The following is a 24,546-nucleotide window of genomic DNA, read 5'->3' as shown; positions in this document are numbered from 1 at the left end:
TTGGTCAACACCTCATTATGAACATTCATGCCATGTTTGGTTTCATTCCATTTAGTGGTTCTATAAAAGGAGTCATTTGTATGCATTATCCATAGGGTCCTGTTTTAAACTAAGTCCCCAGCCGCAGCCATTTTGGATGATGGATCAGCTACAAAATAACAACACTTGGTCAGCACCTCGTAAGGAACATTTATGCTCTGTTTAGTTTCATTCTATTCAGTGGTTCTCTAGAAGAAGTCATTTGTATGCATTTCCCATAAGGTCCTATGTTAAACTAAGTCCCCTGCTGGCGGCCATCTTGGATGATGGATTAGATACAAAGTATAAACACCTGGCCAGCACCTCATAAGGAACATTCATGCACTGTATGGTTTCATTCCACTCAGTGGTTCTCTAGAAGAATGGGTCATTTGTTTGCATTTCACGTAGGGTCCTATGTTAAACTAAGTCCCCCGCTGGCGGCCATCTTGGATGATGGATCGGCTACAAAGTTACAACACTTGGTCAACACCTCATAATGAGCATTCATGCCATATTTGGTTTCATGGTTCTCTAAAAGGACCATAGGGTCCTATGTTAAACTAAGTCCCTCGCTGGCAGCCATTTGGGTTATTCTCTAGTGGGTATATATTTAGCAAAGTAATGAGAGAGATCGTAAAATTTTGGAGAGGTAGAGGCATGAAAATCGTTATGCATTTGGATGATGGCCTTAGGTGGAGGTAACGATTTTGATAATGCTTTACAATCAAGTAAAACGATCAAATCCGATTTAGAAAGGTTTGGATTTGTTTTTGCACATGAGAAATGCAACTGGTTGCCAGTTCAGACGTGGGATAAGTGGTAGTACTTCTCTATGTTGTGTAAATGATTAAAGACGTATATAAACTTTGACTGTTTACGTTTTTGCATGAAGAAGTTATGATATACAAAGACTTAATAAACATTTACGTTACAATACGTTACGTTAACGACCAGCAAGTGTCTTTGTATTGCGGTTAATTCGTAACACTCCGGCCACAGGAAAGTGAAAAGGAAAAAACTTATAAAAGAAATTTCAAATTTCAAATATTCACAATGAATTAAAATCACTTTAAAGTCCATGTATGTAGAAAATAAATATCACTTTGAAAATTAAAGTCTGTATAAGTATAAAATTAAGACATCAGTTGGCGAATCTTTTCCCTGGCGTCCTTCTTTGATTTACTTTGGTGTCATCTGTTGATTGAAACAAATCGCAAGAAACCTCTATAGGATATAACTTTGAAATAGTACGATTTGTATGTCCATTGTTTGTACGTAAATTAACTGCTCTAACGAGTCCATCCTTGCCAACCAATAGTTGATCTATAATGGCTAGCTTCCAATTAATTCTAGGTGAATCTTCATGTATTTGTACCACATCACCAATTTTGATAGTCTGATTATTGTGTCCTCGAGTAGTGTGGTATTCCCTTAATGATGTAAGATATTCATTCTTCCATCTTCTTTTAAAATGTTGAATTATGTTATGCTGCTCCTGCAGACGTTGATTCAAGCTGTTATGTGTAATTTGTTTAAATTCAATCAAATTGTTCATGCTTGTAGACGGATACGGTAAACATCTTATTCTCCGACCACAAAGAAGATGAGAAGGTGTTAATGGTTCAAGTTCGTTGACATCTAATGACACATACGTGATTGGTCTGTCGTTCAATGTAGATTCAATCTCAGTGATGACTGTCTGTAACGTTTCCATGCATATACATTTACTCCCTTATACTTTCTTAAAAGTTGTTTTGGTTAGTCCGATCATACGTTCCCAGAATCCTCCGTACCAAGGTGCTCCTTTTGGAATAAATTTCCATTCTGTTCCTTGATTTTGTAATTTTTCTTGTAAAGATTGCGAATTCGTTAGCCGTTGAATATCAGTACTGGCGGCTATATAGGTTGATGCATTGTCTGAAATCATTGTTTTTGGTAACGATCTACGACTTACAAATCGTCTGAATGCTGAAATAAAAGACTCCTCTGTCAAGTTTGAAACTATCTCTAAATGTACGGCTCTAGTAGAGGCGCTAGTAAATAAACAGATGTTAACTTTAGCTCTTGAATTATCGGATTTGTTTTACATAAAGTGGTCCTGCAAAATCTACGCCTGTCACCGTAAATGGAAATGTATCTTGAACTCTATCTACTGGTAGTGGTGACGGGTCAGGTTTTTGATAAGCCTTCCCTGTAACTTTACGACAAGTCACACATTTCCGTAAAACTGTTCTTACGCATTGTCTAATCCTTGGTATCCAATAGCTTTGGCGTAGATATGTTACTGTACTGGTCAGTCCTGAATGTAGACGGTTTACATGCGCATCCCTAATCACTAGATCTGTAAAATTGTATTTCGTGGGTAACAAGTACGGAAATTTCGTATTTTCACTCAACGAAGCATTGTGTATCCTTCCTCCACATCTGAATATTTCAATGACGTCTTTGAAAAGTTTCAACTGTCTCACAATAGACGATCGGTTATCTGGTTTATCGTAAAAAATAAACGTAGTGTTATTTGTGTTCCGAATCCAAACTAATACTGAATGACGAATCCCATCGGTAGATAAACACGACAATGTCTTTCTGTTTATCTCGCTCCTACAGTTATTAATAAACCTGTATACATATGCTGTTACTCTCAAAGTCTCCTTAAGGTCAAGGATCAGTAAATAAACTAGTCCATAGTTTTAAAAAAAAAATTAAAACTCAATTAGATATTGAAAATATACATCAGAAAATGTAAAAAAAAGTATGTGTCATCGACTTCGTTTTCAAGAAAAATTCATTTTTAAAATGGTCCGAGAGGGTACTAAATTACATTGAATATATAGGGTAAATCTATATTTTTCTTCTACAATTTTCGGTTTCTGGTATAAATCACGAGAACCGCTCCATAAAATTTTTTTTTAAATTAAATATTTTTTTCCTCTTTGTCTTTCGAATTAGATGATATTAAAAAAAAATATGGTCACCGACTTCGTTTTCCCTGTAGAAGCGACGCAAACCCAACATTTTGGCAAAAAAAAAACAAACCATCAAAATTCGTGACGTCGTAATTTTTATTACATAACGTCAAGTTATCATGCTAATAATTTCCAACGTTCTTCGTGTTGATTATGCATGATGATTATGTGTTTCGTATTGATAGATGCTTTTTATCATAAGAGTCTGGATAATTATCATAAATTTCTATTTATTATTACCAATATTCTTCATTCTTTATATTTTAGCACCCCATTATACACTTTTTCTTTTTTTTCCTTTTTTGCATTTTATTCTGCAATTTTTGCCCATTATTCTGTTTTCCGTAAACCCCAATCAGACCGTCTTTTATGGTACATTTTAAAAAGATATTATACGTTGTAAAATATGTGATACATGTATGTTCATCATCAATATACATATCTAAAACAATTACTAATTCAGACAAAAATACGTTGCAAGTACATGAGCGCAAAAATGTTAAAAATTAAAAATAGAAATCATCAGGGTTACTGTCTACAAGTTGACGCGATAAAAGATGTAATTGAAGCTATATTTTTTATGCCCCCCTCAACTACCCCTGTACGTCTGTCCGTCCGTCATTCCGTCTGCCCGCCCGTCCTTCCGTCCGTCCGTCCCCCTTTATTGTTTATAGTTATTCCGCAAAACATCTACAGTTTGAATCCTAGAACGTACTTTGCTGTCTGTTTGCATGTGGTCAGGGTTTTGATCTTTATTAATATTTGCTCTAATTAAAGATAGTTGAACTTTGTCATTTTTGGGTAACCAATTCATAAATCTGTTAGACTATCTTGTAAGTCATCTGTTTACACTTTTTCTCCGTTCCGATATATGATTTGGCCACTTTTGAAAAAAAACCTTTTTTTCAGCAGCGGAACATGTAATAGCTTGTGTTTTGGTACTATATCACAACAGAACGTGTTCTGTCCATATACTGCTGCTTAACATCGCATATATAAACAAACATTATATCAATGATTCTACAAATTCTTGAAAGAGTGTCGTGTGGTTATTTATACATCTTCAAGTTAATAAGTAAAACACGCAGACAAACTGACATCTTTGTTAATATCTTTTTTGTTCTGTATACAAAAACGTTTTAAAAAGTTTACTAAACGGTTATTGTTCCATATGTGTACATATGTATGCTCGAAGTATATATAGAATCAGTACATGATACACAACATGCGACAAATAAAGGGGAGGGGTAGTAATGACAGGAAACTAAATTAAACTAAGGCTTTGATGAATGTAAACTTTAATAAAACTGTAAGTTACATAAGAAGAACAAGAAAATAAGAATATATTGCATCACTTACAACAACCTTTAAATTGGCCAGTGATTTTTTATTTATTACTGACCAGTAACACCGAGATAATCCAACGATTTTTAAGGGTCCATACACTACAAACTCCTCAGAGTCTGAATTGACCAGTTTTTGTGCTCGACCAGTAAAATCGAGCACACATTTTACTCGACTAGTCTCGACATTGTCTCGACTGTACTTAACTGTACTTAAGTGTACTCGACTAGGTCTCGACTAGGTCTCGACTTTACTTAATTAGTCTGATTCAGTACTTGATGATCTTTGTGTAGTCTGAAATGGTCTTGACCAAGGCTCGACCTGTCTCGACCTGTCTTGACTAGTCTCGACCTGTCTCGACTAGTCTCGACTCAGTCTCAACCAGTCTCGACCTGTCTCGAATAGTCTTGACCTTCAAATTTAGTTTTGACTGGTGTAAATCAACCCATCTAACTAAATTAAATATTGATCTTAAAAAATTCAAGCTTATTAGGTAGTTTGATTTATTGCTGTGAAATGAAAGAATTTAATTTTACAATATGTAAAAAAAAATTATTATATAAAAATTCAGATAGGCATCTTTAATTTTTTTTATAACTTTTTCAAATCAACTTGGATTTTCATCAAACTATGCAGATATCTTAGATATATATCAAGCTTACTGAATCCCATTTCATTTAGTTTTTTGTTGTATTGCTGTAAAATTTAAAAATTAAAGTAATTTTGGTAAAAAAAGCTAGGATTTGCAATTCGGACAAAATAGAGATAGTACACTTTAATTTTTTAAATAACTTTTTCAAATCAACTTGGATATTCATCAAACTATGCAGCTATCTTACATATATATCAAGCTTACTGAATCCCATTTCATTTAGTTTTTTGTTGTATTGCTGTAAAATTTAAGAATTAAAGTAATTTTGGTATAAAAAGCTAGGATTTGCAATTTGGACAAAATAGAGATAGTACACTTTAATTTTTTTAATAACTTTTTCAAATCAACTTGGATTTGCATCAAACTATGCAGCTATCTTACATATATATCAAGCTTACTGAATCCCATTTCATTTAGTTTTTTGTTGTATTGCTGTAAAATTTAAGAATTAAAGTAATCTTGGTATAAAAAGCTAGGATTTGCAATTCGGACAAAATAGAGATAGTACACTTTAATTTTTTTAATAACTTTTTCAAATCAACTTGGATTTTCATCAAACTATGCAGCTATCTTAAATGTATACTAATCTTACTAAATCCCAGGTCATTTTGTTTTTTGTTGTAATGCTGTCAAATTTAAGAATTAAATCAATCTAGGTCAAAAAAGCTTGAATTTGCAGTTCGAACAAAATAGAGATAGTACACTTTAATTTTTTTTATAACTTTTTAAATTCAACTTGGATTTTATCGAAACTACATAGCTACCTTGGTGATGTATTCTTCTTACTGAATCCCAGGTTGTTTGTTGTATTGCTGTCAAATTTAAGAATTAATTTAATCTAGGTAAAAAAAGCTAGGATTTGCAGTTTTGACAAAATAGAGATGGTACACTTTAATTTTTTTCATAACTTTTTCAAATCAACTTAGATTTTCATCAAACTCTACAAATATCTTTGCAATATATTGATCTTACTGAATCATAGGTTGTTATTTTGTTTGGTGTATTTCTGTCAAATTTAAGAATTTAATTAACCTAGGTCAAAAAGCTACGATATTAGAAATATTTCTTTTCTCATAATTTGGGAAAAAGTATACATAAAATATTAATATAATTCCTTTAATGTGTTATTCCTTTTGATATAAACTATATAAATATATCAAAAAGGGATGAAATATTAGAAATTATTAAAATAGTTCTTCTGATTTGTGGTGATTTATAAAGCAATACCTTCTGCTTGGGGCAAACTTATTAAAAAGATCACATCTACCAGAGAGTTTTAAATTCTAAATAACATTTATTCAAAGTTGCAACATCCTGTTAAATCTAAATCGCAGGGCTTTTAATTCACTAGATAAGTAATACACGAGTTTAGGAAAAGTAGGGCTTTCTTTTTACCTGTAAAACTCACGTGTACTGATGTAATTAAATCATGTATAGTGTCATGTCATTAAATTTGACAAAAATATATTTTAAAACTTCATAACAACCTGGGATTTAGTAAGATCACCAAGGTAGCTATATAGTTTTAATAAAATCCAAGTTGATTTGAAAAAGTTATTAAAAAGCTTAAAGTGTACTATCTCTATTTTGTTCGAACTGCAAATTCTAGCTTTTTTGACCTAGATTAATTTAATTCTTAAATTTTACAGCAATACAACAAAAATCTAAATGAAATGGGATTCAGTAAGCTTGATATATATGTAAGATAGCTGCATAGTTTGATGCTAATCCAAGTTGATTTGAAAAAGTTATAAAAAAAATTAAAGTGTACTATCTCTATTTTGTCCGAATTGCAAATCCTAGCTTTTTATACCAAGATTACTTTAATTCTTAAATTTTACAGCAATACAACAAAAATCTAAATGAAATGGGATTCAGTAAACTTTATATATATAAGATAGCTGTATAGTTTGATGAAAATCCAAGTTGATTTGAAAAAGTTGTTAAAAAATTAAAGTGTACTATCTCTATTTTGTCCGAATTGCAAATCCTAGCTTTTTATACCAAGATTACTTTAATTCTTAAATTTTACAGCAATACAACAAAAATCTAAATGAAATGGGATTCAGTAAGCTTGATATATATGTAAGATAGCTGCATAGTTTGATGCGAATCCAAGTTGATTTGAAAAAGTTATAAAAAAAATTAAAGTGTACTATCTCTATTTTGTCTGAATTGCAAATCCTAGCTTTTTATACCAAGATTACTTTAATTCTTAAATTTCACAGCAATACAACAAAAAACTAAATGAAATGGGATTCAGTAAGCTTGATATATATGTAAGATATCTGCATAGTTTGATGAAAATCCAAGTTGATTTGAAAAAGTTATAAAAAAAATTAAAGATGCCTATCTGAATTTTTATATAATAATTTTTTTTACATATTGTAAAATTAAATTCGTTCATTTCACAGCAATAAATAAAACTACCTAATAAGCTTGAATTTTTTAAGATCAATATTTAATTTAGTTAGATGGGCTGATTTACACCAGTCAAAACTAAATTTGAAGGTCAAGACTAGTCGAGACAGGTCGAGACTGGTTGAGACTGAGTCGAGACTAGTCGAGACAGGTTGAGACTAGTCAAGACAGGTCGAGACTAGTCAAGACAGGTCGAGACAGGTCGAGCCTTGGTCAAGACCATTTCAGACTACACAAAGATCATCAAGTACTGAATCAGACTAATTAAGTAAAGTCGAGACCTAGTCGAGTACACTTAAGTACAGTTAAGTACAGTCGAGACAATGTCGAGACTAGTCGAGTAAAATGTGTGCTCGATTTTACTGGTCGAGCACAAAAACTGGTCAATTCAGACTCTGAGGAGTTTGTAGTGATATGAAGTGTGGACCTAAATGTTCTTAACCTTTAAATATAACGCTTATTCTGTAAAATCTTCAATTAACGATTTTGTAAAATTCTTCTATCATTAAGTGATTTCTTAATTCTTTACATGGTCTACACTATTATATTAAATAATTATTTTATTTTCCGTTGTTATTCTTTATAATTTTTCAAACTTTTTTGTTCAATTTTGACATTCGCCAGTATCCGTTATTCTGCAACTCCATTTGAGATAAAATTATATGTGACAATAAATTAATGTGTTTCTCTCTCTGAATTTCGCTTTCTCTCAAGACATTGCACGGTGTTTGTAGTACAGTGTATTTTCCCGAAAATACATCGTGTAATAACATTTCCGAGGAAACCAAATAAACGGAGAATGAGATATGACATTAAAACAGATGTACATATTTATGTTTAATATGCCTTATTTAGTCCATCTACACAAATGAGGTGGGACCTTAAACGGGACTCCGGGATCGGGTGTTTTTAAGCACGGGATTTCGGGATTGATCCTTTATGGATCCGGTTATTCTTTTTACAAATTTCGGTATGGCGGGATTGAAATTCCCATAAATTCGAGTCCTCGGGATTTCATGTATTTAAGTCCGGGATTTCGGGATCAGTCCCCTGCACCCCCCCCCCCCCCGTCAAATGCATGTCATAAGATGTCTTTTCCTTTTTTATTTTCTTTTGGTCTTGTGTTGTTGTCTGGTTGCTGTCTTATTGAAGTACTGACTACTTACGGGATTTACATTTAACTTTAGGTACTGAAAGTCTGTGACACTGTGCATATTTTTCAGTCGGTATATATAGTAGTACTATGATATAGAGGTGATCGATATAATCTCGTTCTCAACCTTAAGGTTTCATGAGTGAAATAGAATTGAGAACAGTTCTATTGTATATTTGAGATGCTACTTTCAGCTAGGGTACATTTTTTTTATTCGGTTAATTTTTACCCATATATATATAACAATTTCCTTTGAGGAGACATCCATACAAATCAATACTATTAGGATACTAAGCCCTGTATAAATCTTCAAACCATATACTATTTATACATGTATCTATTTAAAGATTTGTGTTCTATTTTTAACATCGAAATTGCGGACGTAAAAGAAAGCACCATTACAAAAAAAAAAAAACGTTAGATTACAAAATGTAGCGATGGATTAATGATCGTGAAACATCATTTTTGCTTATTTTTAATTTGTTATAGTCTAAAAACTGTGTATGAATATTAAACTATTGTTCCAACCGTAAACAAGGTTAATTAAATTTTAAAAAGTGACTGTATTATAGTTTAGTGACATCTATGACTGACTGACAGCAGCGGCGAATTTATGACCAGCATTAGCTTATATGGTTCATTTTCTTTTCTCTAATTTGAAAATATTTTACTTGTTCCAACTGGTGTGATAATTTTCAAAATATGGGAGATATAGTCTTACCGTACAATACTAAGTTTTAACTTAAGTATTAATGTCCAAAACTTGCACCCCTTCTGCTTATTTTCTGCTATACGATGTCTTTTCCCAGTGAATATAGGGTTTTTGAAAGGACAGTTTTGACATAATACATATAGAATACTTCCGAGACCACACTGTTTTTTCTCATCACAATTATGTGGAAATAGTAGTGAGCAACAGTTTTCACACTTGTTTTACACTCTACCACCCTACGTCCTGATTTTCATTTTGAAGATCGTGTTCAGGACTGTTTTCATATTCATTTTCAATATTTAATTTAAGAAAAACAAGTTCATTCTCCTAGAAGTAACATACTTTCCGTCAAATTTACCGTTGACGTTGTCCCATCGAATAGTCGCGGGATGCAATTTTAACATTGCAAAATCTGGTCAAAGGGACGTAATTCGTACAAAACGTCGCAATATTTCTTGGAATCCGCTAGATGGCGTTCATTTACTGTTACTTGACCTTAAATTACTGAAATGGTCTAAATTAATAATACGGTGAAGACCCGATTCTTCATTCTGATTCTGTGTTGATGTGAGTTTTTGGCTCAATGTTATATTCAGCATTTGTTAGCAATGCTGTTGTGTTTACGTTTCAAATGGGCCATTTAGTTTCGTTGATTATCCACTTTGGTCCGTGTGTCCATAATTCGTTGTTTAGAAATTTATCTGCAGAAGTACCTCTAGTTTGTAAAACTGCAGGGTTCGTGTCCGTCGGGAAATATTTCCATTGCTGATTTTTAACAAGTTCTTCGATTTCAGTCACTCGGTTAGCAATAAATTTCTTCAGGGGTTTTATCGACGCAATCCATGCTAAAACAATTTATTTGACTATCGGACCAAAATGTTACTTCCATGTCTCCTATATTCCCAAGTAAATGATTAGGTAGTCTCGCTCCAGTTAATGCTCCCATTAATTCAAGTCTTGGTAATGTAATTTGTTTTAAAGGCGCCACTCTGTTTTCGCCATGACCAGCGTTGATTAATCTCCGTTAACTTTGTATGCGCATGCTCCGTATGCACTTTGATTAGCATCGGTAAATACATGAAATTTCCTTACTTTGATGTTGATATCTGCGAAATAAAATCTCGGTACTTAAAGTGTGACTGCTTTTTGTAAATCCTCCAAAAAATCGTACCATTTACTCTTTATATCATTTGGTAAGGGTTGATCCCAGTCAAGTTTCCTATCCCATATAGTCTGCATTAAAACCTTAGCTCGTACTGTTATTAGGCTCAATACTCCTAACGGGGCAAATATCCTTGACGACTGTTGAAGAATTTCTCTCTTGGTAACAAATTTGCCCTTTCCAATGTTAACGCTGTTATGAAACGATATCGTGTCAGTTTCAGTGTTCCATCGAAGTCCCAAAATCTTTATGGTTGTATCTGTGTCCATGAGGTCCTCCGACTCTGCCATATTGCGTAGTTTCAAAAATTGACGTGATTCTTTATAAAACGATAGTAAATTCTCTTCGCTATGAAAGCTCGACAAAACATTGTCCACATACAGGTCTATCTTCATTACTCTAGCAGTATCTGACAAATTGTTTTTCAGATGTTTCATGATTGTGGCATTCAACATGAATGGAGAACAAGTTGTTCCAAATAGAACTACTCGAAAACGATATATGATTAGTGCACTAGTAGGGTCGTTTGGATCGCTCAACCAAAGAAATATTGTTACGTCCCGGTCCTCTTCGTCTAATTGTATCTGTAAAAACGCCTTGTCGATATCCGTTGTTACTGCAAACTTGTGTGAGCTGAATCTTGTGATAATTCCTGTCAAATCATTCATAAGTGGTGGTACAGACATGAGACAATCATTCAAGCTGGCTTTGCCTGTTGATTCTCTACAGCTACAATCGTAAACTATGCGTATTGGGGTCGTTGTTGAGTCTTTTTTCACAGCATGATGCGGAATGTAATGTATTCTTGTACTTTTTTCTGTTTCCTCATTAACCTTTTCAACAAATCCACGCTTTTCTTGATCTTTGATTATACTTCGGTATATGTTCAGCATGTCTTGGTCCTGATTGAGCTTGTTTATTAAATTTTCAAAACGACGTTTTGTTATATTGTAGTTGGTTGGTAAGTTCTGAAAATCGTCTTTCCAAGGTAATTTGGCGATATATAGATTATCTTTCATTCATCATTGAAGCTGCAACTGTATTAACTGTTGTGTTGATCATTGGTCCCGATAATAAATACCCAATTTTTGATTTCACAGCTGTTGTACCATCTCCGCGGAATATATTGTTTTCAACAATGTCCCAATAGTAGTCTGCGCCTATTAACACAGACATCTCAAATGTATCTTCTTCACATACGGGTTGTGCCAATCTTAAACCTTGTAAATAAGGCAGTTTAGATGCTTCGTAATTCATTCGATTCTGTAAAGGGGCAGCTACTTTGGGTACAATAAGCACTTCCATTGGTATTCTTTCTCCTTTTTGGGTCTCCAACTCAAAAACTGCTTTATCAAGGTTACGTACGTTCCTGTTAGCGTCTCCAAATGCAGCTAAACTGACTGTGGTGGTTCCATTTGGTGTAATTTATAATTTTGTAGCTAAATATTCGGAAATGAAAGATTTCCGTGAACCTTCGTCTAGCAGTATATTTGCGGATACAGTCTGGTTTCCTGTCCAAACTGGTGAAATTGCTGTTTTCAGTAATACATCAGTTCTAGATTGCATGGGAAATTTTGACAAAGTGTACAATGTAGACGTGTTACTATTTCCCTCTCCTATATCAACTGTATGTACAGATGCACTTGTCTGATCATCGTGTAATTTTGTCTTTTCTTTATTACACAGGCTTGTGTGATGTTTGCTATTACATTTACGGCATTTAAATTTAGAACGTCATTCAGAAACTTTATGATTTCCGAGACAATAGAAACAAAGGTTTTTCTGTTTGACAAAGGTAAAGCGATTTTCATAGTCCTCAATGCTTGTACAACCTTCTGACGAATGCGACTGTTTGCAAAATACACATGGTTTAGTTGTCAAGCGTTTATTCATGGTTTTCCTCCAATTTTCCCTAAATTTATTTGAGCTTGTCTTAGGAACGGCTCCCGTTTGAAAAGACGCAGTTGATGTCATATTTTCGGATATATTAGTATTACCAGCCTCTTGTACATGCATCTCCTTTGATTAAGCTTCACGCAGCGATATGATGTCCCAGCTATTTTTTCCGTGTTCCCTTGTTAAGGTTTTCCTCATTCTGTAGGTAGTTTCCCGAAAATTATGGGTACAAAAAAGGATTCATATGTGTCTTGCGTCTGAACTAGAGATTCAAGTCTCCTAATGTTGGCTTCTAATCTGTTGTAAAATGACTTAATGCCGAGGTTAAGTGACGGACTTGGTAAATCAAGAAGATATTGCATGTGTGCGTTGATAATTTTCTGTTGCTGACCATAACGCTCCTTTAGTAAATTGAGTGCCTGGTCATAGTTTGCGTTGGTGAGGGCTAAACCTATAACACTGTGCTACTTCGTATTGGAGTTGAAATTAAATAGCTAAACTTTTTTATGTATGTAAGAGCAGGGTTGTGGTGTACGGTTGATTCAAACGAATCCCAAAATGTCTGCCAATATAAAATATCTCCCGAAAATGAAGGCAAGTCTAACTTTGGTAGTTTGTGATAGAATTTCGGAGAAGGGTTATAAGTAGCGTTTGTTCCGTGATTTACAAAACTGCTTTGAATATCATCTTGTGTCTGATTTGTATTGTGATTAATACTGCTAGTTGTTGGAAGTGTTGAAATATGTGCTGCTGGACCTTGATTTAAAAAATCACTCACCGTCGGTTGAAGAACGCTAGCTCCTGAGTTTGATGGTATGTCCTTGAATTTTTTGAATAGACACTTCCAAATGTAAATTAATTTATTACTGTCCAGAATGTCCTGTTCCATGTCTCCGACTTCTGTTCCATCCAAAATCTTTGTATTCAAGTATTCAAAGTAAGGTCCTCTTCTTCACCAGTGATTCTGTTGCTGCCGATAGTTCTTGATTTTCGATGTTATTGTCTGCAATTTTCTCTTTGGTCCCGTTGATTAGTCTTGTGACGGTGCGTCTGTGTCCACCATGAATTGCTCTCAGTTTCTCTATAGGTCACGGCACCAATGATTGGGATTAGTGGTAGTACTTCACTTTGTTATGTAAATGATTAAAGACATATATAAACTTTGACTGTTTACTATTCTGCATGATGACGTTATGATATACAAAGACGTAATAAACAGTGACGTTACAATACGTTACGTTAACGACCAGCAAGTGTCTTTGTATTGCGGTTAATTCGTAACAAAGACTTACAGAGAAACGCATAACTAAATTAAAAGGCACATTTGCATTTACCAGTTTAGAAGTGGTATTTGGCTATTCAGAGTAAAATGTGTGGTCAGTATTGTAGGCCAAATCATATCTATGCAGGCAGTATTAGGTGATCAGGCACGATTAAGAACTAAATATTTATATTAATCTATATTGTATAGAGCAAGTTGGAACGCTAAAGTACTAGTTAGTACAGAAGCACTTAAAGAGTGCTCATTTTGGCTACAAAATATAAGTAGTTTAAACGAGACAGGATCTCAATTGTGTCAGTTGATATTTAATGAAGATCAAGATTATCACTTGTTCTGTGATGCATCTGGCAAAGGTTTTTATGGTCTTTTGACCGCAGGTTCAAAGGACGAACCATTGGAAATGTTTGGAAGTTGGTTAGTAAATGAACAAAACAAAAGCTCAACTTGGCGAGAGCTAGTAGCAGTAAAGAGAGTATTAAACAATTTTACAAAAGTAATGAAAGATAAGATTATCCGGGTATACACAGATAACAAAAACGTAACTCACATACTCAAAGTCGGAAGCCGAAAAGAATCACTACATGAAAACGTGATGCAAATACATGAAATTTATAAGAATCAATCAATTAAATTAAGTTCTGTTTGGATTCCACATGAACAAAACACACCTGCTGACATGTAAAAGAAGACGGCAGATTGTGATGATTGGGAGGTACAGGACGAAATATTTACATATCACTTATGGGGTCCTTATAACACCGATAGGTTTGCACATGACTACAACACTAAGTGTAAGCATTTCAATTTAAAATATTGGTGTTCAGGAACATCAGGTATTAACGCTTTCACATGTGACTGGAAAGGTAAAATTAATTGGCTTGTACCACCACCAATTTTGATTCCTAAAATGTTAAACAAATCAAAACAAGAAAAATGCAATGCTACTTTAGTTATACCAGAGTGGACCTCTGCACCGTACAGGCCTATGCTAATAGATGAAAAAGGGAAAATGAAAGTTTTCATAGTTGCACACATTTTTTTTCAGGGAGAAAACTTGACCAAGGAAGGCCGCGTTCAAAGCGGCATATTTAGACAACAATTTTTGAAATTTAGATTGATTGGTTTAAAAATGATTATTCTCTTTTTTAACAGGGACCAAATTAGATCGTACAGTAAAGGAGGCAATTAGAAATGGCGACATCGATGGTGACAGTTATCTTTATATAATTTCATACGGTTGAACGTAGTGAATTAGAGTGAAATTACTTTCTCTTGTCTTTTCATGATGTTTATAGGTGTCGTACCTATCGTGTGGTCAGTTTTCCGCCGAAACAGGGGTTTCGGTCATTCAGCACGACAGCGCCAAAGCGATCGGTCCTCTTTTAAACACTTGATAAATTTGAATTTATTCAATTAGTCCCCCCTTTTTTAATTATTTATAAGATATATATGATTGATAGGACTGAATGGTTGTTTTTCTTTTTGGTATCATATTGTATGAAGTATATAGTTGTGTATAAGTGTTTATGAATGTTCATGTGTAACATATTTAATAAACATAGCAGCGGCGTTGTCGTGTAGCTTTGTACTTTAATTATGAGTTTTGTATTCTTTATACTTTCACAGTAAAGGTTTTTCAAAGCATACATTATCATGGGGTAACGTACATGAGAATAGTATTATGTAGTGAAGTTTAATACAGAATGAAGTTTGTTACAAGAGAAATGGACTTTATCCAAAAATGTGCGAACTTTTAATTAACAGCAGAAGTTTCAACACAGTCAAATCTTATTTTAATGTTTTTAAAAGATGGGAACGTTTTATATCTCTCCATGAACATGTTGCTTTACCAGCTCAACCAGTGCACGTGGCACTATACCTTACGGACTTAGTTAACAACGGTTCCACTTATCATCCGGTGTATAATGCAATATATGGTATAAAATGGGCACACGAAATCAACAGTTTAAAAGATCCTACCACGAAAACTTTTGTTACTTCAATACTAGAAGCGTCTAAAAGAGTTGCGCCAAAGAAGACTAACAAGAAAGATCCAGTTACTACAGACGTTTTGATAGAACTTTGTGATACTTTCAAAGATTGTTCTGATCTACTTGTGTTAAGAGATTTGACTATGATGCTACTTTGTTTTGCAGGTTTCCTTAGATACGATGAACTTAGTTCTTTGCGCTTCCTTGACATTGATATACAAGATTCTTTTCTGATTTTACATATAACTAAGAGCAAAACTGACCAATACAGGCAAAGCAATGAGGTTATAAAAAGCAAAAGGTTCTACAATCGATTATCACATGTCTCTATAATATGTTAGTTAAATACACGCGTTTGGCTGGTTTTAGTAGTCATGAGAATAAATTTTTATTTCGTCCTATCTACAGGTCAGGAGAGTTGTGTAAATTGATAAATAAGGATAAGAAACTCAGTTAAACGGCGGCTACGGAGTGTCTTCGTAAGAGAATAATAATTATTCGTCCTGATTGTAACATATGTCTTTACTCGTTCAGATCAGGTGGTGCCACAGTGGCTGCTAACGCAGACGTTAGCGAAAGGAGTTTGAAAAACACGACAGATGGAAATATGACTCGATTAAAGATGGTTATATCGTAGATCGTAAATCGTAAAAACGTTTGAAGTTTTAGGTTTATAGTTTCATATTTGCGATCATGTACCCTTTCTTTGTATATTTCTATCACGTTCGACGGGCTGTCGGAAAATTTATATTTGTGTTTTAGTTATATTTAGTCATGGAGTAGACGTAATACTTGTATTTTCCTGTGGTTCGTATAGTAAAGCGGGAAAATATTGTATTGTCGTTACGTTTCCACAAATATTCTTAAGGCATGACAAAATTGACCAATCAGAAGTCGAATTTTGTGTTACGATATATTGGTGTTTTTCAATTGCTTCACTTTATAGCCGTCGTTCAACATAGTAAGCTCCTTTATTTTTAATTGCTGATTGCAATTAAAGTTGTTTTTCTGATTTTCTATTTGTATATGTATTTGCTAATTAAAGGTGTGGTCCGCCACTTTTATCCGGAGATGGGCTCGATCATTGGCACGGGTACAGGTTTCCATTCATATTCATATATCATGTGAACGATTGTTGGTTTTTCCTGGACGGCGTTGACTATCTATGAAGGGTAAACATTCAGAAATTTAAGCAAATAAACTGTGGATACATTGATATTTAAAACATTGTATATGTTTTAATAATTGTTATTATATTCTCCCTCACTACGTTCGTCCGATATTCTATGGCCTTAACAAAGAACAAACGACATAATGTAGGTGTGCTACTCGCTATAACCTTTAATTCTATATAATACAACAATGTATGTACCGCATACAAACATGATAACAATAATATCATAATTCCAATTACAAATTCACATTAAATCAACCGTGAATACACGTGTCTACTTTAGGCTATAGCGAGAGTCGATGGTCAGAAAGGTGACCGCACGGGTTTTAAGTGCGGACAAATGGTCACATGTCATGAATATTCATGAACTACTTACGTACGACGAACTAAATTTTATAAATGTTTACTGCTGAAAATTATTTGAGATACAAATTAAATACGGCGTCTATCACGTTCGATGGGCTGTCGGCAAATTTATAAATTGTGTTTTAGTTATATTTAGTCATGGAGTAGAGGTAATACGATTTTATTTCATTCAAACAATAATTAAAATGATTTGTAGCAGGGTTTTAATTGTAAACATTGACTATCGTTTCAGTTTTTTTAACAGTACCAAAAAGAAACATCGTTTTCTAATACAAAAGAAGACACATTTATGGTTTGGATCATCGGATTCAACGAGTTATTTTAAAGAAATCATCTCCAGTCAATAAAAACAGAATAGGCCAACGATCTTGTCCTGATCATTTTGTTCAGTGGTTTAGAAGCGAATGATAAAATGATAACAGACGAGAATCAGGTGGTGGCAATATCTAAAACAAAAAACTTTTTCCAAAACTATGCGTTAATCAAATTCCTTTATCAGACTGAAATCTTACAAATATACCTCTGAAAATAAATAACAATTAACTTATTCTCAAAACCCATTACACTCTAGAAACCTACATGAAGTATGAACGAAGATTTCAGCTTTCAAACCAGGATATGTTATTCAGTAATCAACTTGTAGATTTTACCTTCCTTTATCAAAACTCTATCAACAGCTCTTCTAACAACTTCATCTGGATATCCCATTGCTAGCATACTCTGAGCTGCATCTGTCAGCCGTGTGTTTTTCTTCTCTGCTTTAGTTGGAGGTTTCCCACTTGGTAAGAAGTCTAAAATGTAAATAACTCTACATCATTTCAAACTCTTCGATTTTCTTATGGCTATTAAAAAAGCAGAAATAGTAATGCTTCTCCAAATTTGCTCTTATCTTACGTAAAAAAGAGGCGGAAAATATCAAAGTGATATTAACTCATAAGTCGATGAATAACTGACCAACCAATATTCACTATAACCTCAAAATCTCCAAATTCTTAAAACCTATATATATATTTTTATTGATGAAGATTTCAACTGTCGGCGAAAACTGGCCATTCATTAATCGAACTACATCATGTCGATACTCTTAACCTTTTGTTTGGCACTGAAAATGGGCATACATTTCTTAGGCTGTGAGTGATGTCTTTGCAAAAAAATCGTTTGATGAGTACTGATTTATACCTTAGTCTTGGAGAACATGAATTATCTATTAGTTGTAATTTGCTTCGTCAAGATTTCAGTAAATGCGACTTCTCTTAAATCAGTGCATTGTGTCTATTGTTTTTATGTTACTTGTTTTAGTCTCGATTAGTATCGCTCTATTTAGTTAAGCCAATTGCAACTGATTTGAACATTTGTTTTCTCCTTAAGGATGTTCGCTACTCTGTTTAAAAATAACAAGCTTTTTAAAAGACTGTTATAAATTGAAAGTATCTAAATAAAGAAACTAAAAAAGCAGAAAAAAATGGAGGGTCCGTGTGTTTGTTTTCGAGATATAAGCCGTTGAAAATTTGGCGGGAAATCATTCTCTCTAGATTTTTCTTAGACTTAACATTGGCACCTTTTTTGTTTAAAAAACTATGAAAAAATAACAAGGATTTCATAAGATTTTGAAATATGGCTTTTTAAATAATATTTAATAAAAATATGAAAAGAAAAGTAGGGGTTAGTGGGCAATTTTTTTTAAATGTCAATACATGGTTAAAACCAGAGGAATCCGAAAATCTGGCAAAAAATCAAAAAGTAGAGGAGCAAACATCCTTAAGTGATGTTACATCATTCGTTATGTGTTGTTGGTTCATGTATGTCATATTTGTTTCTCGTAAATTTCTATTGTTATACATTTAGACTGTGAGTTTTTTTTCGCGTGTATTGCTTTATTTTTAGCCCTTTTGAGTCTTTTATAGCTGACTATACAGTATGTTTTTTTCATTGTTGAAGCCCATACGGTCACCTATTATCAATTATCAACAACATTCGTGATAAATCTAGGTTAATATTTCAAAGTTAATAAACTCTGAGCTAAATCTGTCAGTAATGAGTACTTTGTTACTGAATAACTAATTATATTTTTATGTTATTTGCGTTTATAAATTCGTCGGATTGTTGTCTCTTTAACACATTCCCCATTTTCATTACTAATTTTGATTTTGATAATATTTAAATACCTTTGAATATACCTTCTTCATAGTCATTATAAAAAGTTTCCGTTATGCCATCATTATTAAAGGCCTCCTTCTGAAATATAACAAAATTAAAACAATTACTTTAACTAAGAAATTTGAGCCATTTTTTTCTATAAATCCACGTATTTTGTCTCAGATGTCGGTTTTACGAAGCTATCCTAAGACCTGTCATAAAACAATGTCTTATGACCCTCTAATGACGATCCTATGACATATCTCAGACCTCGTCTCGAAGCTCTCTTAGGATGATCTTAGCAAAGATATCATAAACATGTCGCAACTTCTTTAAATTTAAAAGACAAAATACATGGATTTATAGAAAAAAATCATGTAAATGTAGTTTATCTTTCCTTTAAATTACTAAACGTATTGATAATTAGATAATTTGAAAAATTAATATAAAGAATAAGTGAGTGTTATATAAATAGTCTATTTATAATTTACTAATCTATACATATGAACACAAAATACAAAATTGAGAAAAGGGAATACAATTATACCTTTTTTTTGTTCAAGTGAGTTGAATTCAATATGTCCCTTTATCGCTTTTTTGTGCATTTTTTCTTTGATCTTTTTTTGTGATAATTTTCATATCGTGCTACTCGCTTGAGATGGAAAATTATCGCTAAAAACTAATGAAATTGACATGAAATTGACAACATCGTCATAGGTAAAATAGCGATAAACAGATTATCATTGGTCATCTCAACTCGATTGCTTTTCTCGCTTTCGCCGTGACTGGCTCAAGCCAAAAAATCAATCTCGTTGAGATATCCAACGATAATCTATAAGTATCGGTTTAAAGATATAAGGTTAAAGGATAAAATCGTGCACTCTTGATACCATTGATACATCGAATGTTCATTGTTGACAAAATCATGATAATCCATCAACCAATAAAGATTTAGTTGTGAGCAGGAAATGGAGAATAGACAATTGGATAAGAATTAGATATTTTTTTCAAAATTAATATAAAAACTGCATGCATAAAAACTGCGCATTATTTATATAAATAAACTTATGCCTATCCTAAGACCATCACAAGACACCTCTCAGGTAGTCCTAACTTTATGACGAACTTTAAGAGATGTCCTAATTTAGGACTACTTTGTGAACCCATTAGGACTAAGATAGGTCGTAAGACCATCCTCAGACATGTCTTAGTCCTAAGACAGCTTGGTGATACTGGTCCCAGGTATATACCCATCAAAATGGAAATACTCATATTTAATTTTATTGCATAAATCAGGAGAAAAAAGTGATCTTAATAATTACAGGGGAATATCTCTGATGAGTTGCTTACCAAAGTTGTTTAATGCTGTATTAAATGAAAGATTGATTAAACTGATGGAAAATACTATCAGTAATACTAAATTTGGTTTTAGAAAAAATCACAGAACTTCTGATAGTATATTTGTGCTTATAAGTCATATGAAACGAGTGACTGGTGAAAAATGATCTTTATCCAATTCTTGAACCAATGCATGTATATATAATAAACCTAGTCTTATGTGCACCATTTTATCATTTTTTACGCAAATATATTGTATAATCGTTATTTTTTTTTCTCTGTCTGTTAAGATTTAACAAATATGGCTGCTCATTAAATATTGATGTAATATATCAGGCAAAAAACATCCTAACTGGTTACACATCAAAAATATTTTCAACATGAGTCAGATGGTTACAGAGCCTACCAGAGTATCAAAAACTTCATCCACTTTAATTGACCTGGCATGTTAATTGTAATGTGCCATAAAATATTAATTACATTGCAGTTCCAAAATATCCAATCAGTGATCACTATATAAGCTAGTCTACATATCTCATAAAAGAGGGTTAAAAAAGAAAAAGACTGATTTTATTCAGCATTTATTTCAGTGTCCCTTTGACAGAATACTAGAAATTGATGATCCTGATGAAGCGCTACTGAGTTTTATAAATATTTTACTGAGCGTTGAATCGTCATGCTCCACTCATTAAAAAGCGAGTTAAATATGTTTATCAAAATGAGTGGATACAGGAGTGAAATTAAGGAGAGCATGAAAAAACGTGATTATTATCATAAGACAAAAGATATGTATAACTATAAATTCTGGAGAAAGAAGGTTAATGCATCATACAAAATTCAAAGCATTTTCGTATACTGAGAGTTTCACTAACCCCTCTAATGGTCATTGCGGCACAATTGGCATGTTATATCTATATATATATCTATAATCAAGGGATGAAGAATACTAACAAAGGTCAAGTGCTCGGGGCAGCAATATAAGTAAGACCATTTTGAGGTTATTACGAAACCCAACGTTTCGTAACAATATGTGACAATTAAAGTTATTTACCATCTGTAATCTCCTGACAGCATCTTGTACTGTAGCAATAAAGTCTAAACCTTTCTTGTCTTTGAGAAATTGACATTCTTGGGACCACCTAGCATGTTCTACAAAAGGATTATCTTCAGAGTCCCAGTTCTGTAGTCCTATACCACAGTGAAAACATCGCACATGGTCATTGTTACCTGTAAATATAAACAAAAGGATTAACTTCTGCATCCCAGTTCTGTAGCCCTATACCACATCAAAACATAGCACATGATCATTATTATCTACAATTTTTTTTTCAGTGCAAAAGTTGAATTTTGAGTGCAATTGGTAGCACAATAGACAATCACACCATTGTAATGGTTTATACACAGTTTTCACATTTTCCTATGATTCTATGTTATGGTGTTATTGTCTATTGAGTTACATAATTAGTACTCAAAATATATAATGTCTAAAAGTAGCAACAATCAACATCCAATCTATTCAAGCGTGGATCAACATGTAAAAATAAAATGATAAGTTACTGAGAAAAATAAATGTACATAAGTGTCCAAAAATATAACTTAAACACACTTATTGATACATTAAAAAGTTCTATTCGATTTTGAATAACTTCATCAGGTGTGTGCATCTATAAAGTCGAAATTTGATGCATGACAAAAACATATTTTTGTAGCTTAAACTACCCAAAGTTTGAGTAAAAGTTAAACATATTTATTGATGTTCTATGAAAAAAAAAATGTAACTTAACTACACAAAGTTGGAGTAAAAGTTTAACACATTAAATGATGTTCTTTGAATGGTATGAATTTCAAGACTATTGTTTTGATTTGTTTTCAAATCTACAAGTTTTCGTCTCTCTAATTGAGTTCATCAAGTTTAAGAGTTCGTAACTAGTGCATCCGAAATCTCTCTCTGTTTTGTCTTTTGGTATTTTGTGTCCCAAAATGAAGTTACAAAAAAACCCATTAAAATTGAGAATGGAAATGGGGAATGTGCCAAAGAGACAACAACCCGACCAAATAAAAAAACAACAGCAGAAGGTCACCAACAGGTCTTCAATGTAGCGAGAAATTCCCGCACCCGGAGGCGTCCTTCAGCTGGCCCCTAAACAAATATATACTAGTTCAGTGATAATGAACGCCATACTAATTTCCAAATTGTACACAAGAAACTAAAATTAAAATAATACAAGACTAACAAAGGCCAGAGGCTCCTGACTTGGGACAGGCGCAAAAATGCGGCGGGGTTAAAAATGTTTGTGAGATCTCAACCCTCCCCCTTTACCTCTAACCAATGTAGAAAAGTAAACGCATAACAATACGCACATTAAAATTCAGTTCAAGAGAAGTCCGAGTCTGATGTCAGAAGATGTAACCAAAGAAAATAAACAAAATGACAATAATACATAAATAACAACAGACTACTAGCAGCTAACTGACATGCCAGCTCCAGACTTCCATTAAACTGACTGAAAGATTACGATTTCATCATATGAACATCAGGCACAATCCTTCCCGTTAGGGGTTTAGTATCATACCATCATAACATATATGAGAAGAATATAACCCGTGTCATGCCAACAACTGTTTTTAGAATAAATGTGTTTAGTTCCGACGCAAAGACCTTATCAGTGACTCAATATTAACGCCAAAATATGCAATCTTTAATGACTTGACAACAGTATCGTAATTATATCCCTTCTTAATAAGTCTATTCAAAGGTTTTTTGAGGTGTATTAAATTTGTTTGTCAGATGTTGTTTTGATGGGTCTTTGCTTATTTTTGTCATAAATTGTAACTCATAACAATACAAAAAGAGGTCCGCAATAAGTGGTGCACAGTTAGTCCCCATTGGAATTCCGATAATCTGACGATATACGGAATCCCCAAAGCGAACAAAAATGTTATCTAGTAAAAATTCAAGGGCATATATAGTATCAAAGCATGTCCAATTAACATAGTTTTTTTGTTTATTGCTACTAAAAATGACCTAAAAGAGTTTCAATACTTATAATTACATTTTTTAGCTAGGATCATGAAAACACGAATTTTATTATTTTTTCTTATTTAATTCACCTGTGCACTTTATTGTGGGACCTTTTGTTAGCATGAATGAAAAGTTTTATTGAGTAATGCAATAGCTTAAGAAATAACACGTGATGTGCAGTTAGCAAATCAGAATAACGTATAGTGAAACATACATCTAATGTTATTATTTACCTGTATAATAAAACCCAGCCTCGGCCATTGTTTCTGGGTGTTGTTGTATACTGGTTGGCCATGTTTGGAATGTGGACAATCTTATACATGTAATTGTGTATTGAGGATATTTAGGTCCTCGTCTCGAGTTCTGTGACAATAACTTTTCTAGGTTATTCATTCTATTTCTAGGCAGTCACGTTCTGAAAATTCAAATGGAGAGAATTGTGTAAAGGCATTCATTCACATGCATTATAGACATAAACAGGCAGATCATTCATCTTTTTTCAAATTTTAATGGCTGAAAAATAACTAAAACAATCATTCTAAGAGTATTGCATGGTAATACAGAGTCCACTACCAGTTAAAAATTAATCGTGCTGGAACCAGGGATGGGGTAATCGTAATCTGTAATCGTAATCGATTGTAATTGATTACATTTTTTCAAGTAATCGACAGTAATCTGTAATCGAAGACATTTTCGATTACTTGTAATCGTAATTTAATCGATTACAGCAAAAAATTTGATGTAATCATCGATTATTTTTCGATTACATTTCGATTACTTTAGTAAAATAGTTTGATGAAAAATAACCTATTTCAGAGGAGAATATGTATGTGTTATCACTTTGTAGTACAAATAAAATATTATGCATCAACAATATTTGAGAGTTAAACAACTGCCTTATTTCTATCTA

The 24,546-nt window shown here is 33.1% G+C and overlaps 1 protein-coding gene across 1 annotated transcript in view; it reads right to left on the bottom strand.

Annotated features, from left to right (window-relative positions):
* Window positions 1–24,029, bottom strand: part of LOC139492983 (baculoviral IAP repeat-containing protein 7-A-like) — a 39,297-nt gene extending 15,268 nt beyond the window's left edge. The window contains exons 1-4 of the mRNA XM_071281130.1: window positions 23,870–24,029; window positions 21,666–21,841; window positions 19,306–19,375; window positions 17,791–17,931 (exon numbers count right to left, since the gene is read on the bottom strand). Of these exons, the coding sequence (XP_071137231.1) occupies window positions 17,791–17,931; window positions 19,306–19,375; window positions 21,666–21,841; window positions 23,870–24,029 (547 nt within the window). The remainder of the gene's footprint in view (window positions 1–17,790; window positions 17,932–19,305; window positions 19,376–21,665; window positions 21,842–23,869) is intronic.
* Window positions 24,030–24,546: the final 517 nt, after the last annotated feature.

The sequence above is a fragment of the Mytilus edulis genome, chromosome 10 (assembly GCF_963676685.1).
Source record: "Mytilus edulis chromosome 10, xbMytEdul2.2, whole genome shotgun sequence".
NCBI classification, from domain to species: domain Eukaryota; kingdom Metazoa; phylum Mollusca; class Bivalvia; order Mytilida; family Mytilidae; genus Mytilus; species Mytilus edulis.
Note: the sequence above shows the minus strand (reverse complement) of the source record. Positions and strands in the feature narration are given on the sequence as shown.